This window comes from Dipodomys merriami, unplaced genomic scaffold, assembly GCF_024711535.1.
Source record: "Dipodomys merriami isolate MVZ:Mamm:240054 unplaced genomic scaffold, mDipMer1.0.p SCAF_44, whole genome shotgun sequence".
NCBI classification, from domain to species: Eukaryota; Metazoa; Chordata; class Mammalia; order Rodentia; family Heteromyidae; genus Dipodomys; species Dipodomys merriami.
The window spans coordinates 3,481,200-3,497,050 of NW_027206002.1; the positions used below are offsets into that span (position 1 = coordinate 3,481,200).

The 15,851-nt window shown below is 44.3% G+C and overlaps 1 protein-coding gene and 1 pseudogene across 1 annotated transcript; both read left to right on the forward strand.

Annotated features, from left to right (window-relative positions):
- The first annotated feature begins 1,153 nt into the window (after positions 1-1,153).
- Prop1 (PROP paired-like homeobox 1) lies at positions 1,154-4,129 on the forward strand. The gene is made up of 3 exons (XM_069994014.1): positions 1,154-1,262; positions 2,667-2,899; positions 3,791-4,129. The coding sequence occupies exons 1-3, from the start codon at positions 1,154-1,156 to the stop codon at positions 4,127-4,129; spliced, it is 681 nt and encodes a 226-aa protein (XP_069850115.1).
- Positions 4,130-10,533: 6,404 nt separating this feature from the next.
- LOC138808028 (zinc finger protein 354A-like) lies at positions 10,534-15,551 on the forward strand (annotated as a pseudogene).
- Positions 15,552-15,851: the final 300 nt, after the last annotated feature.

The following is a 15,851-nucleotide window of genomic DNA, read 5'->3' on the forward strand; positions in this document are numbered from 1 at the left end:
CAGGTTCTCAGAGAGTCAGGGTGTCTTGGGATTGCCCGGATGCACTCCTGGGGTATAGGGAACGTCAAGAGACAGAGTTGTCCAACTTCTCAGAGATTCCCAGTGTGTCAGGATTTCCTTGAAGAATTATAATGTCAGGTTGTCCTGAGATCTCAGTCCTGAGGTCTTTGAGGATGAAGGTTTTCTGAACATCTCAGTCACCTTGGCAGGTCGTGATGACCTTGATGTTCTGGAGGAAGGAGATGATATTTGAAGGAAGAAATCAGAGAGCTCTGATGAACTTTGGAGACATTCTATAGATGGAGTTCAGAGAGTCCTGAGGGAGTGGCTGGTGTACTGTGATGTGTCCCAGTACGTGCGGGGAGAAGCATGTACGTGCGACTTCTTAATAGGGTTGCTTAATAGGGAATAGGTCCTTGGGTATCATGTGCATGGTAAGATGCCAGGCAGGGCCTGTTCCTGGTGTCTGTTCCCCTCCCTCCCTCCCCACAGTTGGCTTCTGAGGAGGGGGGTCTTAGTAGGAATGCATTTTCTCCTTTCTCCCCTGTCTGCTCCCAGGAGGGGATTTAACAGGACAATAGACTCTGGTCCCCTGGGAATATGAGCTCTTGGCCCAGGTCCCTGGACCCTCTGAGAGGACACCTTCCCTCATCCGGCTTGTGATCCTCCCCGGAGCAAGGGGGCTCTGGTGACCAGGTAATGATTGGATGGGCCCACGGGGCCAGGGGGAGGTCACTCCTCCAAGACAAGCAGAGAGAGGTGGGAAAGAAGAGAGAAAAGTGGCATGGTGGAGAGGAAGGCCAGGGGGAGAGGAGTCAAGACAGAAGCAGAGAATCGGGTCAAGTCAGGACAGAGAAAGAAATGGTACTCCAGTGAAAGGATGGGTAGTTAGAAAAGTTAGAGAAGGAGAGACATTGAAAAAGACAGATACTCATCTATACACACACAAACACACACACACACACACACACACACACACACACACACACACACACACACACACAATCAGAGATAGAGACTCAGAAAGAGGCAGACACAGAAAGAAAGTTAGACATTACAGACCTTAGCGAGGCTCAACAAAACAGAAAGACTGAGCGTGGGGCTGCGATTCAGGGGCACGGGTCTGGAGTATCTTTAGTCTCGGTGGCCAGCCATGGAAGAGGATGGGAGACGTGAGCAGGGGAAGCAGAAGAAGGAGCACCTTTACACCAGGATCTTCCCTGAGAGGTTCCCCGCCGCTGGAATGCTGACCCCCACAGTGGGTGAGTGAATCCTGGGAGGGGGCTAAGATCCCTGGGAGGGGGAGCGGCAGGTGGGAGAGCCCAGGCTTGGTGGGCAACAGTTCCCCATGAGGAGGGCTACGAGGAGGAAGGGAAACCCAGAATCCTAGCATGGTAGAACCGTGAGAATCTTAGAAAGTACAGGACAGGGGCTGGGAAGGTGGCTCAGTGGTAGAGCGCTTGCCTTGCATATCTGAGGCCCTGGGTTTGATTCCTCAGCACCACATAAGCAAAAAAGAAAAAAGCCGGAAGTGGCGCTGTGGCTCAAGTGGTAGAGCGCTAGCCTTGAGCTGAAGAGCTGAGGGACAGCGCCCAGGCCCAGAGTTCAGGCCCCACAACCGGACCCCCCCTCAAAAAAAAAGTACAGGATACTAGAACTCCTTCGTGTTACAAGTGGGGAAACTGAGGCCCTGGCTGAAGGGCACTGCTGAACAATGCTCGCCCTTGAACTGGGATAGGGGCAGAGGCAGAGCTGGAGGCTATATCTTGATTCCTAGGCTTGGCATTTGCCCAAGGCACTGAAGGTAGGGGTTGGAATGAAGCAGAGCTGTTCAATGTGTGTGTGTGTGTGTGTGTGTGTGTGTGTGTGTGTGTGTGTGTGTGTGTGTCCAAGGTGGACTGTGAGTGCTGGGAGAGAGCCACACCCGTGGGTCCCCATGGGGATGAGTGTCTCTGCCCCAGACATCTCCTTTTCTCAGAGTATAACTTCCCAGGTGTTCCCCCCTTTCCTGTCCCCCCCCCCCAGCCCCATCCAGTTTTCTCTTCCCCAGCAGCTCTCAGACTAATTAATGTCGGGACTTAGTAAGCCTGCATGGAGGAGAGACAAGCCTTTCCCACGAGCTCAGGTTCCTACAGCCTGGTAGTTGAGCCCAGGCTGGGGGGGGGGGGGGGGATAACAGAAAGTACATCTTATGCAGGGAAGGTGTGTCTGAGAAGAAAGGGGGGGGGGAAATACTTCATCTTCCCAGGTGAGGGTGTAGGAGGATGAGAACTATAGGAAGAAGCAAGCAAGCAAAGTGGGCGGGATCTTCAATAGAGCCTTTATAGAAGATCTACAAGGGACACCCCAGAAGAGCACATACCTAGTGCTCTAATGGGGAGGAGAGGTGATCTGGGGTGTCAGGGAGCCAGACCATGAGTGCCCAAGATGTATACTGGGTCAGGGGGCTGGACCAAGGAGGAGAATGTCCCTGCTTTAGGGCACCTCTGTGAAAAATCTGTGTCAAAGGCTGAGCTGGATGCGGGGTGATGGTTAAGAAGGCTGAAAGGGTTCTAGGGGTGATCAGGGTGTCTCCCTGTAGAGGCCGGAAGTGGGCGGAATACAGGGCGGCATAAGAGGTCCAAGGAGGGTAGGGCAGTTCACTCACAGTGCCTTCTTCTCCTCAGAGAGAAGCACCCAGTCCTACAGGAGGCTCCCTGGTGCAGGAGTGGGGAAACTGAGGCTCTCCAGGCAAGGAGGACAGAGGGCTCATCCCCTCTCCCGCCGCCGCCACCGGACCACCTTCAACCCAGCCCAGTTAGAGCAACTGGAGTCAGCCTTTGGGAGGAACCAGTACCCTGACATCTGGGCTCGAGAAGGTCTCGCCAGGGACACAGGCCTCAGTGAAGCCAGAATCCAGGTGACAAGGCCCCAGGATCTCCACCTGGGGAAGAAGTATGGGTTTCTTAGGAGCAGGGGACTGTCTGGGTATAGATTGCCATGGGTTTTTGTGGCCCTAACCAAAATGCTCACCAGTGAACAAATGCTTGTTCAATGGTCAGTGCAACTTCTTCCAATTGGCGAGTTAGCCTTGACTATAAGCCGAACTCTATGCCCAATCTTATTATAACAATTATACTTATCCATAGTCTTCATCCAGAACCCTAATCCTAGGCACAACTTCCCATTATCTGGGAAGGAAACATAGTATCTTATTTGTTGCTTTCCAGTTGGAACTTGCCTTTTGTGTGTGGAGGTCAGTACTGGGGCTCAACTTGACCAGAACCTGAGCACTGTCCCTTAGCTTTTTATTTTATTTTATTTATTTTTTTGTTGGTCATGGTGCTTGAACTCTCAGCCTGGGCGCTGTCCCTCAGCTCTTCAGCTCAAGGCTAGCGCTCTACCACTTGAGCCACAGCACCACTTCTGGTTTTCTGGTGCTTAATTGGAGATAAGCACCTCAGAGACTTTCCTGCCCAGGCTGGCTTTGAACCACCGTGATCCTCGCACCTCAGTCTCCTGAGTAGCTAGGATTACAGGTGTGAGCCACTCATGACTAGATGAGACTTGCAATTTTGGACTCATCCCAAAGTTGTAGAAATTAGGTAAGTTTCAGTGCAGAATGGGGGTAAGGTTATCCACCTCACTCTGTCAGCTGACCTCGTTCAGATATGCCTCCGGAAGAACTTCCCTTCACCTGGTGACATCAGAGACACTTACTTCCTGTTCCTGTAAAATTCCTGCCCTCAAGCAACAGTGCGTCACCTATTTGAGATATGAGCTCTGATGCAGCTCTTCTCCCCTTCCTCAGGTCTGGTTCCAGAACCGTAGAGCTAAGCAACGGAAGCAAGAGAGGTCATTGCTCCAGCCACTGGCCCATCTGGCTCCTGCCACCTTCTCTGGCTTCCTGCCTGAGTCCCCTGCTTGCCCCTATTCCTATCCGGCACCACCCCCACCAGTAGCCTGCTTCCCTCACCCCTACAACCATCCCCTTCCCTCCCAGCCCCCCACTGGGGGTTCCTTTGCTCTACCCCACCAGTCTGAGGACTGGTACCCTACCTTGCACCCAACCCCTACGGGTCATCTGTCTTGCCCTCCACCCCCACCTATGCTTCCCCTCAGCCTTGAGCCTCCCAAATCCTGGAACTAAGGTGAGACAGGGAAAAATTCCTCCTTTCCTTCTAAAGGCGAAGATAGAAACACAGTGAAGGAGAGACTGATTGAATTCTCACCAAGGTGATACACTGAGACAATCTGCAAAGGTGAACTGGTGGGAGATGTGGATTGAAGAGCTTCAATGGGGGCAACAGGTGGAGGGTGACTGGGGGAGACAGTGGCTTCTGGTCGTTATAGATGAGGGAAGTTCCTTTACTGGGATCCTGAGTAAAGACCTTGGTGGTTGCTAGCTGAATTCATGTAATAAGACTTTTGACTTAAAAGCCTACAAATACTTGCCTTCCCATCACCCAGCCCACCACCCTAACTAGCTATTCTCTTTTGTTCCTTCAGTTCTAGAATTATTTCCTGAGTTTGCGTCTCTTTTTTCCATCCCAAGCAACCTTTTGCAGTTTGCCTTTGATTTCAGTCTTTCTACCACCAGAAGATGCACAAACCTGCACAGGAAACAGTGTCTTCTATAAAATAGTCAGATAGGGAATATCTGACTAGCTTGTCCTGTAGGAGAGTCTTCAACAAACATCTGATTTTGAAATCAGCTATATGTAGTTTCTGATAGAGAAGGAACTATTTCAGTTAGGGCAAACTTGTCCACAGGAAAAAGTCCCAGGAAAAGATTGCCATGAAGTGCCTTAGTCCGAGATCTTGCCAAAAGATGCACCATGTAATCTAGTTGGTATATCATAATGAACTTATTTTACTTGTAATTCAGTTCTTTTTATTTAGGCCTACCTTTTTATTAGCAAGTCTATAGAAATAGTCATAGTAAACAGACCATTAGTGATGGATACTCATGGTTTCTGCATATATGTGTGTATACATACATGTATGTGTGAGAATGGAGTCAAACCTCCTGTGTTATACATTTGCATTTTTATCCAATTATCTTCGTGGCATACATTGACTTCCAGAAAAGTTGTATAGTTGGCTCTCTATTTCTACAAGTTCAGCAGCTGTAGATCTCATCAACTGCAAATCAATAATATTCCTTAAAAAATTGCATCTGTACTGGGCTGGTATAGAGGTTTTTCTTTGCAATTATTCCCCAAACAACACAGTATAACACAGCATCACATTGTATTCAGTCTTAAAAATAAGCAGAGATGACTAGAATATACTAGGGGATGTGCATAGGTTATATGACTATACTATGCCTTTTTGCATAAGACTTGATCATCTTTGGATTTTTAGCATCTGAGGGAGGTTATCAGACACGCACACATAATGTTAAGGAAGTAATTGATTTAGTGTGCATTCCACCCAAAGGATTGAAATCTAGCACATTCCGCTGACTTGGCACTTTCGACACCATGTTAACTGAGAGTAATGCTGCTTCTTTTACAGTTTTCATTAATAGATAGTAGGGGTTAAATTGGTTCTATGTATATAGGCAATTTACAGTTTTCCTTTCCGCATTGTCTCAGAGTTATTTGTAGATTTGTATATCGCTATTGTCATCTGATTCATGATTGAAGTTTATGTATTAGAGATGGGAACATCCATTTGTATATATTGCAATTATTTTTCATGGTCTGTTATTTGAGTTTTAGCTTTTCCCAATGAGGGTTTCCAGTGAGAACTAAATCCGCATCTTACGCATCCTTTGTATATAATGTATTATCTTCTGTCTTAAACACCTAGAATTACACCTGCTTTGTAAGACTGATAGAATCTAGAAATTAGTCATTCTACTTTTTGTCTGTGTTTTGTGGTTCAGAGAGGAATCCATGTGAGAAATGTGCTTCTACTTGCTTTCCCAGTGTTCTCTTCATTTTTCAGATTGAAATATTGTGTTTTTGTTTTAGTATAGGCAAAACAATCTCCAGTTAACCACTCAAAACCTGGAAGTGGTTCTGTGGTTCAAGTGGTAGAGTACTAGCCATGAGCACAAAGAGGCTCAGGGACAGCACCCAGGCCTTGAGTTCAAGCCACAGCTTACCCCCAAAAAAGAGTCTCACAGACTTTTCTGCCCTAGCTGGCAGATCTCAGCCTCCTGAGTAGCTAAGATTACAGGTGTGAGCCATCAGCACCTGGCTCCATTACCTTATTAAATCCTATTTTCCCTATACTAGGCTCTCTCCAGTGTACTTAGGACTCTCAATTCTTTTCCATTGATTAGTTTCTCCATTCCAATCCAGACCCACAGTATTTAATGACTGAAAATATAAGAATTATTGATCTCTTTAAAAGATGTAATTTTCTTATCCAAAACACAAGCTAAGTCTTATTCTTCCAGATTTCTGTCCTTCAGGACAGTTCTTTAAAAAAAAAAAAAAAGTAAGGAAAACTAATCTTAACAGGCATCTTATTTTTTTATTTATTTATTTTTTTTGGGTCCGGTCGTGGGGCCTGAACTCTGGGCCTGGGCGCTGTCCCTCAGCTCTTCAGCTCAAGGCTAGCGCTCTACCACTTGAGCCACAGCGCCACTTCCGGCTTTTTTTTCTTTTTGCTTATGTGGTGCTGAGGAATCGAACCCAGGGCCTTGAGCATGCAAAGCAAGCGCTCTACCACTGAGCCACCTTCCCAGCCCCATTTTATTTTATTTTATTTTATTTTGGGGGGGGGTGTCCAGTCATGGGGCCTGAACTCTGGGCCTGGGTGCTGTCCCTTAGCTCTTCAGCTCAAGGCTAGGGCTCTACCACTTGAGCCACAGCGCCACTTCGTGCTTTTTTTTCTTTTTTTGCTTATGTGGTGCTGAGGAATTGAACCCAGGGCCTCATGCATGCAAGGCAAGCACTCTACCACTGAGCCACCTTCCCAGCCCCATTAATGGGCATTTTATAAATGACAAAAATCACATATGCTCTTTATAGTGAATCAACTCAAAAGGAAAGACTTATACATGTACATATTTATATGCACCTGAATTAAATCCCAAAACTTCCCACTGAGAAAAAAATACCTGTAACATATCTATCGTTTGCAATGCCTTCGTTCTGCAAAATAAAAATCCTTTAAAATGTACTCAAAGCTTGTATCATTTTAGTGTGTGTGTGTGTGTGTGCAGCAACGTGTGCCCAGTCCAGGCCTGGCAGCTGATAGAAGGGGGAGGAGAAGGGGAGGGAAAGGGGGGAGGGAGAGGAGGAGGAGGAGGAAAAAGGGTGTGGGGGAACTCTAGGAAGAATAAGGTCCACACTCCAAGAGGGGTCTGTGAGGGTGGAGAGTTGTTCTGAGATGAGAATACCTGAAGAGCAGAAGACTCAGTGTGAGAAGAAGGTGGAGGCCGCAAGTCCCCAATCGGACTGAGAATGACATCGGAGTACCTAGACCGCGGAGCGCTGGGTCTCCTGTCCTCTAAACTTCGGTGCTCGGTGCAGACACAGAGTTCTCCCTCTAGTCCGGAGCCTGCAGGAAGGGCGCAAACCTCCTGTTCTCCACCGGGAGGAGTGGAGCAGTGCCTCCCTCTGGTGGCCTCAGCCCAGAACTGCACCGGGCCTACTTGCTCAGCCTATGCCTATAGTTCAGCAAGAGGCCAAGCATTGAACAAGCTCTGGCTAAAACACACAAAAAAACCCTACAGCCAGACCTAGTGCGGGGGGAGGGAATCTGAAACGGGAAATCTGAGAGTTCCAAATCAGACGGGGATATAGCAAGTACGTATACATATGTATAGCAAGAACCTGTTTCAATACAAAATAATAATAACACTAAAAATTTCCTTCAGGCAAAGGTGGTAAAAAATAAAAAATAATGACAAAACAAAAATGGTGATAAAAATGATCAAGCCAGGTGCTGGTGGCTGATGTCCATAACCCTAGCTTTCTTGGGAGGGTGAGATCTGAAGATGGTGGCGACATCTACCATTGTGTATGGTGTTAGCCCCGAGGTTTTCATACACACCATCTACTGTGCTGAGAAAGTTCCACTCTCTTCCTAGTTTATTAAGAGGTTTTGTCACCAAAAAAAAGCAACAGTTGAGATGATTTTGTGGGTTCCCCCCTCCCCATTCTATTATAACTTATTCAGTGATTGTGTTTCCTATATAGAGACATCCTTGAGTTCTGGAAGGAAGTCCCATTGGTGTATAATCCATTTTATAATGCTTCTGGATGAGTCTGCTGCTGTTCAAAAGGAATATTACCTGCTATTTTTCTTGTGTGCCCCGATAATACATACCTTCTAAAATGATCATTATGTTCGTGGCTTATTACCTGCTTCTCTACCCACCTAACTAAATACACCAGTGCCATGACGTTTGTGTTGTTTCCTAATGCAATTTCAAACGGCTTCTAACCGTGCCAGGCACGTATTGCAGGTGCTCAGAAGCGGTTAGCTGTACCACCCGAAGGGGGTATGGGTCTGCTCTTGAACATCATTTGCGCGCTTCACCTTCATGCACGCGAGTGCCAAAGTTCGAAGATGCTGCGATCTACTTTCTGGAACCTCGGTCCACTTTCTGGAACCCAGGGGCTTTCACAGCCAGGCGGGGACAGAGCCTGGGGACTGGGAGTGCAACAGGTAGCCCCGCCCCCTCCCCGCCCCGCCAATGTTATAAACTACCTTTCCCAGAAGGCTTCGCTCCTCGAACGAACTACAACTCCCAGAGGACATCGCGGCGCCCGCTGCCCCGGCCCCTGCCCGGCCTGTGAGTCTACAGAACAGACTGGCACCCTAGGAAAGTTCTTCCTGGTCCTGCCTCCTCTGCTCATGTCTCTCTCTCTCTCTCTCTCTCTCTCTCTCTCTCTCTCTCTCTCTCTCTCTCTCTCTCTCTCTCTCTCTCTCTCTCTCTCTCTCTCTCTCTCTGTCTCTCTCTCCTCTCTCTCTCTCTCTCTCTCTCTCCCTCTCTCTCTCTCTCTCTCTCTCTCTCTCTCCTCTCTCTCTCTCTCTCTCTCTCTCTCTCTCTCTCTCTCTCTCTCCCCTGCCCCTGGCCAGAATGCTTCTCTTCTTGGAATTATCCTGATGGTTCCAGGCTTCTCCAGTCCTGAGATTTTTGGTTTGATTCCTCCCACTTCACTTTATGGATCATGTGCTTAGTGCATGAGAAGGGTTTAGGTCAGGGCCAGGCACATAGGAATGGTGCTGGGTATAGTTATTGTACTATATTGATAATAATAATATTGGCAGATTGAAACTCCCATACATTTATACAAACCCTGCCCCCCCCCATACTTGTCCTTTTCTTCATATAGCAGTAATACTTGATGTTTATTGGGAGTCCAGTGTGCTGAGAAATGTCCAAGAGTTTGTGTTTGTTACTTCTCATTCACTGAAAATGATTCTAACAGATGCTTTCCAAAGAACCTCTGGTGATTATTATTTGGGTGTTGGAATAGGCTAATTTATTTATTTTTGGGGGGGGAGGTCTGGTCGTGGGGCCTGAACTCGGCCTGGGCGCTGTCCCTCAGCTCTTCAGCTCAAAGCTAGCACTCTACCACTTGAGCCACAGCGCCACTTCCGGCTTTCTTCTTTTTGCTTATGTGGTGCTGAGGAATCGAACCCAGGGCCTCATGCATGCAAGGCATGCTCTACCACTGAGCCACCTTCCCAGCCCCGGCTAATTTATTTTTTATATATGTAATGGAACATATAGTGGTCTTGTTCAATTTCCTGGTACATAGTTCTTAAAAATCTTTGAAATGATGTATTTTTTCTCTTGTAGTAAGTGATCAGGAAGAGGAGTTAGTGCATTCCCACATTATGGGTCAGGGAGGAGAGTTTCTTGGTGGTTAATGGTGGGTTAGGGGCATAAGAAACTGTTATCCCTTGTCCCCATGATGGTCCCTATTTCAGTTTCATCTGTGACTTCAGATTTTTCTTGTGGAGAATGGAAACAATGAAAGATCCTTGTTCATGGGACTGAGGTGAAGATTAAGTAGATTAAGCATAAAAGGTTCACATAAACTCTAAGGCAGTATGTGGCCCTTAGAAAGCATTCAATCACTGATTTCCATTTTGCTGTTCATAATCCTCAAGTTTGAGGAAGCAGATCAATGCCATAAGTTATTTAATCTAGTCTTCCTGAGCATTTAGGTTGCTTCCACTTTTTGGGTCTGACAAGCACCGTAATAACCTTGCTGTGTGTAATTTTGTGAAATGTCCTTTGTAATACCAATAAAGCAATCTGGCAAGTTCACCATACTGGTTTCCAAGCTCTTAAATAAGTATTATTAGATATCCATTGGAAAGGTTATTCTGATAACACACTAATGGCCTTAAATCCCTCTACATATCACTCATAGTAGTTAACATCATCTGGGTTCCTATTTCATAGTGTTCAGTATGTCAAATCTTTAGTGGCATAAGCATATCACTGTAGCCTGTCTGCATACCCATAAACTCCTCCCTGCCCCCCAGAGGACTGGTCTGAGTAAGCTTGAAATGGCTTGTCCTTGCAGGTGTCTGTGACATTTGAGGACATGGCTGTGCGCTTTACTCGGGATGAGTGGAGAAAGCTGGATCTTCTCAGAGAAGCTTGTACCGCGAGGTGAAGCTGGAGAATTACAGCAATCTGGCCTCACTGTAAGGAGATTCCCCTATAGATCCAGAATTCAGAAATGGAGAGGTCACAGTTCCTCCTTCCTTGAACAGCTGTGACCATCATGAGAACTCAGCCGAGTTCCAGCCAAGGATTATATACATCGAATCTCGATGAATCTTCAAACTTTCTCTTGAAAGTCTAGGATCATCTGTCCTATGTATGAGAATGGGGGGGGCGATGCTGATAATTATCCCCCTTCAATACCCAAGTTCACATCAGAAGTTTCTTCACAGTTACAGCAGCATTTTCTGAGAGCAGAGGTTCCCTCAACCTTCTCCTTTGGCCTATGTTTATCTTCCCACTTCTTTTTTCCAGCCAGTTGAAGACTATATACTCCTTCTTTGAGAAGGAATCAATGTTTCCTTTTTAAAAAGCTACTTAATATGTAATCTTTCCCAAAGATAGCTGCTTTTTAAGCTTAATTAAATTAACTGAAAGCTCTGGTTGCATGTTTATCATATTTCCCTATCGTTAATTTTCCCAAATCGATGTCCTATCAATGGCTTGCCTTTTACCTGCGGACACATCATTTTTTATCATGGGATACACCTTAAACCACCCCACAGAAGCTCTGTGTACCATCCTGAGTGTCCTATTCAAAACTGTGATATCTCCTTGTGTCAAAGCAGGACCAGGTTTTTTATTAGTACTATTATTTTTATTTATTACTTTTATTAGTATTATTAGCAGTACTATCATTATTTCATCTGTGGTCAGGACTCCCATTTGCCAAACCAAAGATGATCTCTGTGCTGCAGTAAGGAGAAGATCTCTGGAAAGTTGAGAAGGAAGGTACTTGGTGTGATTAGGCCCCTCAGGTGCCCAGAATCACTGCTGATACAGTCTGGTTAATAATTAGAGGGCACAGCTTCAGGCATTGGTTGGGAATTTCTTAAGGTCCTTAGTGTTCAAGTCCAGGCTCCTGGACATGAGTATCTTCTGGTTCTCTCATAATCACTTCTTTTTAGTGTATGTGCCAGTACCAGAGTTTGAAATCAGGACCTAGGTATTATCCCTGAGCCTTCTCTCCCTCTCCCCCCACTCCCCGCAAGGCTAATGCTCTACCACTTGAGCCACAGCTCTAACACTTTTTTTTGGTGGATTTTTGTTTGTTTTGTGGGGGGCGGTTAATTAGAGATGAGAGTCTCATAGACTTTCCAGCTCAGGCTGGCTTCGATCTCAATCTTCAGATCTCAGCCTCCTGAGAAACTAGGATTACAGATGTAAACCTCCAGCACCAGGCTCATAGCTACTTGTAAAGTAAATCTCCTAGGATTTATTTTCTTGTTCTTTGCTGCTGTTTCTCAAGAAGGCTGCATTTTCATGTATTCAATTACCAAGGTATATTTAAGGGATTTCAAATAATCTATTCTTGCTGAATCTCAGGCTGTATATAGGAGATAAGGAAGGCATGGAATTGGGAAGCCACATGAGGCCCATATTGTAAGTGCTTTGGTGCAATTCTAAGAGATTTGAACTGACTGGAAATATTTGAGGAACTTAAGCAAAAGAAATTCATGATCCCTAATATTTTAGGAAAACTGACCTGAGTCAGAAACAACTTAAATGTCCTTTAACGAAATAGCTACAGAAGCTCTGGTTTGCCCTTCCATATGGCAGCATGCTTAAAATGAAAAACACACTGATACAGACAGCTTCAATGCAAGTTAGGAGGAGCTGAGTACTGGCAGCTCATGCCTGTAGTCCTAGCAATTCAGCAGGCTCAGACCTGGATGATCACAATTAACAGGTAGCTAGACTGGAGACCTGGCTTTAAGTGGTGGAGTGGAATATGAGGTCCTTCATTCAAGCCCTGATACTGGCACCAAAAAAAAAGTTAAAAATAACAAAAACACATTACCAAACTTAAAGACAAGAATTTCTGTTTAAAGGAAGTTGCATGAGATCCAGGTGAGCACAGAGAAAGGAGAGAAGGACACGCTTTAGTTGGTAACACTAGCTACTTTTCAGATGAATCTGGCAAGAGAAGACTGAACACCACCACGCTTTCCACTTTTCACATAGAGAATATTGATGAAGTCCTTAAATGATTTAAATGTAAACAACAACACGTTGGAAGCATTAGAAGGTCAGACTGAATGAAGCAAAGCTAAGGTGGGAAGCTCCATGGAGCTATTCCAGGAATAGGAATAGGCTTGGACAGCAGCCCCTACACAAAGGGTTCTAGGGAATGACAGGAGTCAGTTTAATCTGGCATAGTTTGGTGTGGATGGTTTTCATTTGACATTTAACATATGAGTAAAACACTCCTGAAGAGATTGCAGAAGGGCATTTGCATAAGGTAGACAGAGTTGGAACCCAAAGGGGAGCCTAGGGAGCCCTCAGGCTGAAAGTGGAATTTGCTGTCTTGAGCCAACCAGGTAAGGGAACAGAATAGGCAGGATGTTTAAGAGGAGTTGGTTTGGCCCAGCTGGCATAATGGCTCAAACATGTAAACTACTTGGGAGACAAGAGACTGGAGGATCTCAGTTAAAGGTCAGCTGGGGGGTGGGGAGGAGGAGTTTACAAGACTCCATCTCAAATAAGTAGCTAGGTACAATGGTATGTACTTGTCACTGACCTACAGAGCACAATGGATGGGACACAGATTGTTGGTGCTCAGCTTCAGATGAAGCACTGAATTTGGAAGTCACAGAGATGACTGACATGTAGGAAAGGAAGGTAAGATCTTCAAGACTAGAAGTAATTGCAGAAACAAGGAAACTTATGAGTCTATCATAGGCTTTTAGCTACTGTTTTCTAATTTGTATCTCTTCTCTGATTCTCTTTCCATTCTGTAATTCTGCTGCTCACTGTGAAGCATTCTTAACCCACCTTAAGTGAGCTTGCTTTATTCCTCTTTGCATTCTAGTAGTTCAGCCATCATTCTTTTATTTTTTTTTTTTTACAATAAGTAAGTAAATTCAGTGTCAGCTAATCACACTAGCCATTGACAGTTTCTTTCTTCTTACAAATTTCCAGGATATAAGATCAGTCTTCAGACTACAAAGTTAACTAAAACTACTAAAGGACTCATCATTTCAGGGACTAGTGAGGAAAAAAGCTGAAGAGGAATGAACCCTGGATCTCCATATCAGGAAAGCCTTGCGTATCTGAAGACAGACAGGAAAAATCAGCAGGACAAAAATGAGAGTTTACAAATAATTCCAATCACCCATATGAAAATCCTTACCATAGACAGTAGCCATAACAGTTTTCAATGTGACCCAAACTTCAGCCTGAAATCTGATTTTAAAAAACAAAGGATCACAGGAGGAAAAAAGAAATCACAGGTATTTAACCAACCAAAATTCAAGAATGCAGAAAAATGCTATAGATGTAATTTATGTGAAAAAGCTTTCATCCACACTTCATAAACATCTGAAAAACCACATTGGAGAGAAGTTGTTTAAGTGTAAAGAGTGTTTGAAGGCTTTCAGCCAAAAGTTCTGCTCTTACTGAATGTCAAAAAATCCATATACTGGAGAGAAACCTTAAATATATAAAGACTGTGACAAAGCCTTCTGCCATAACGCATCTCTTTCTAAGCATCTAAGAACCTAATCTTCAGAGCAATCACCTACATGGTAAGAATGTGGTAAATTCTGTACTAGATCTGGCCTTTTTTTTTTTTTTTTTTTTTTTGCATAAAAAACCTATGCTTGAGAAAATCCCCATAGATATAACCCGGGTAAGAAGCATCCATCTTTTCAGGATGTCAGAGAATTCATTCTAGAAAGAAATCCTATTTGTGTGATGAGTGTGGCAACCCCTACAAGTCTGTCTCATCCCTTCGTTATCATCTGAGAATTCACAGTGGAGAGAAACCTTTTAACTGTAGTGAATGTGGGAGAGCCTTGAGTCAGAGCGCATCACTTATTCAGCATGAAAGAATTCACACTGGAAAAAAGCCCTACAGATGTACTGAATGTGGAAAAGGCTTCACTTCTATTTCACAAGTCAACAGACCAAATAATTCATACTACTGAGAAGTTTTATAATTGCAATGAATGTGGCAAAACCTTGAGTTCCCACTCAACACTTAACTATTCATGAGAGAATTCATACCAAGGAGAAACCATGTGAATGTAAAGTGTGTGGGAAAGCCTTCAGACAAAGCTCAGCTCTCTCTCAACACCAGAGATTGCGCTCTGGAGAGAAGCCCTGTAAATACAAGTGTGGGAAGACATTTAGATAATACTCATGTTTCAGTAACCACCAGAGTATTCATACTGGAGAGAAACCATACGGATGTGAGGAGTGTGGGATGTCATTTCATCAAAGTGCAACTCTTATTCAGCACTGGATGATTCATACCGGAGAGAAACTCTTTAAATGTAATACATGTGGGAAAACTTTTAGATTAAGCTCACTGCACATTGGAGAATTCACATTAGGGAGCAGCTCTGTGAGGGAAACTTTTCAGCCAGAGGTCATCCCTTACTAATCACTATAATTAAACTCATGTGGAAGAGGACTCCTAGAAAGCATACGTGAAAGCCTTAAACCAAAGCTCGTAACAGAATACCCACTTCAGATTGCTTTATTTATATGAATATGAGGAAACTATTGCGTTTTCATCAGATGTCAGAGTCCAAGGGTAAGCCTTGATTGTGATAATTATGGAGAAAATTTTCACATCTGTCAGTCACTTTTTTTTAAGATTCTGCAACAGACACTACAGTTGCAGACACTGCTGTAGACTATTTGTAAATTGTAAAGGTGTGTTGTTTTTTTCCTTTTAGTCAGCAGTATACAATATATGCAATATGTACACATGAGAAAATAAGAGTTCAGGAATGCTGATTTCAAATTATAAGAATGACTCAGCTGCTAGCAGATTTATTAAGGTAATATTTTAAAGCAAGCAAAAGAGTTGCTCTTAGGATTATATGCATTTTTAGAGCAAAGGACCAAATAAAAAAGGAGAGGGAATTCCCTGCAAACTACCTCCCAATGCCTGGAATTTACCTATTCTTAATAAACTATCAATGTTTTTACATGGTTTTCATTAAAGACAAAAACCTTTATTTTTGTTCTATTTCTAATGTACATCTAAAAGCCATGTTTCCTAATTATGTACAATTTCTAATTATGTACTGCAAATTATTTTCCTTTCTTGTCGTGAGGTCATACATAATAGGAAACTATACTTACTGTATCATGAACAACTTTAGGTAATTTAAGTAGAAATCTGTAGTTCATTTAGGCAATCACT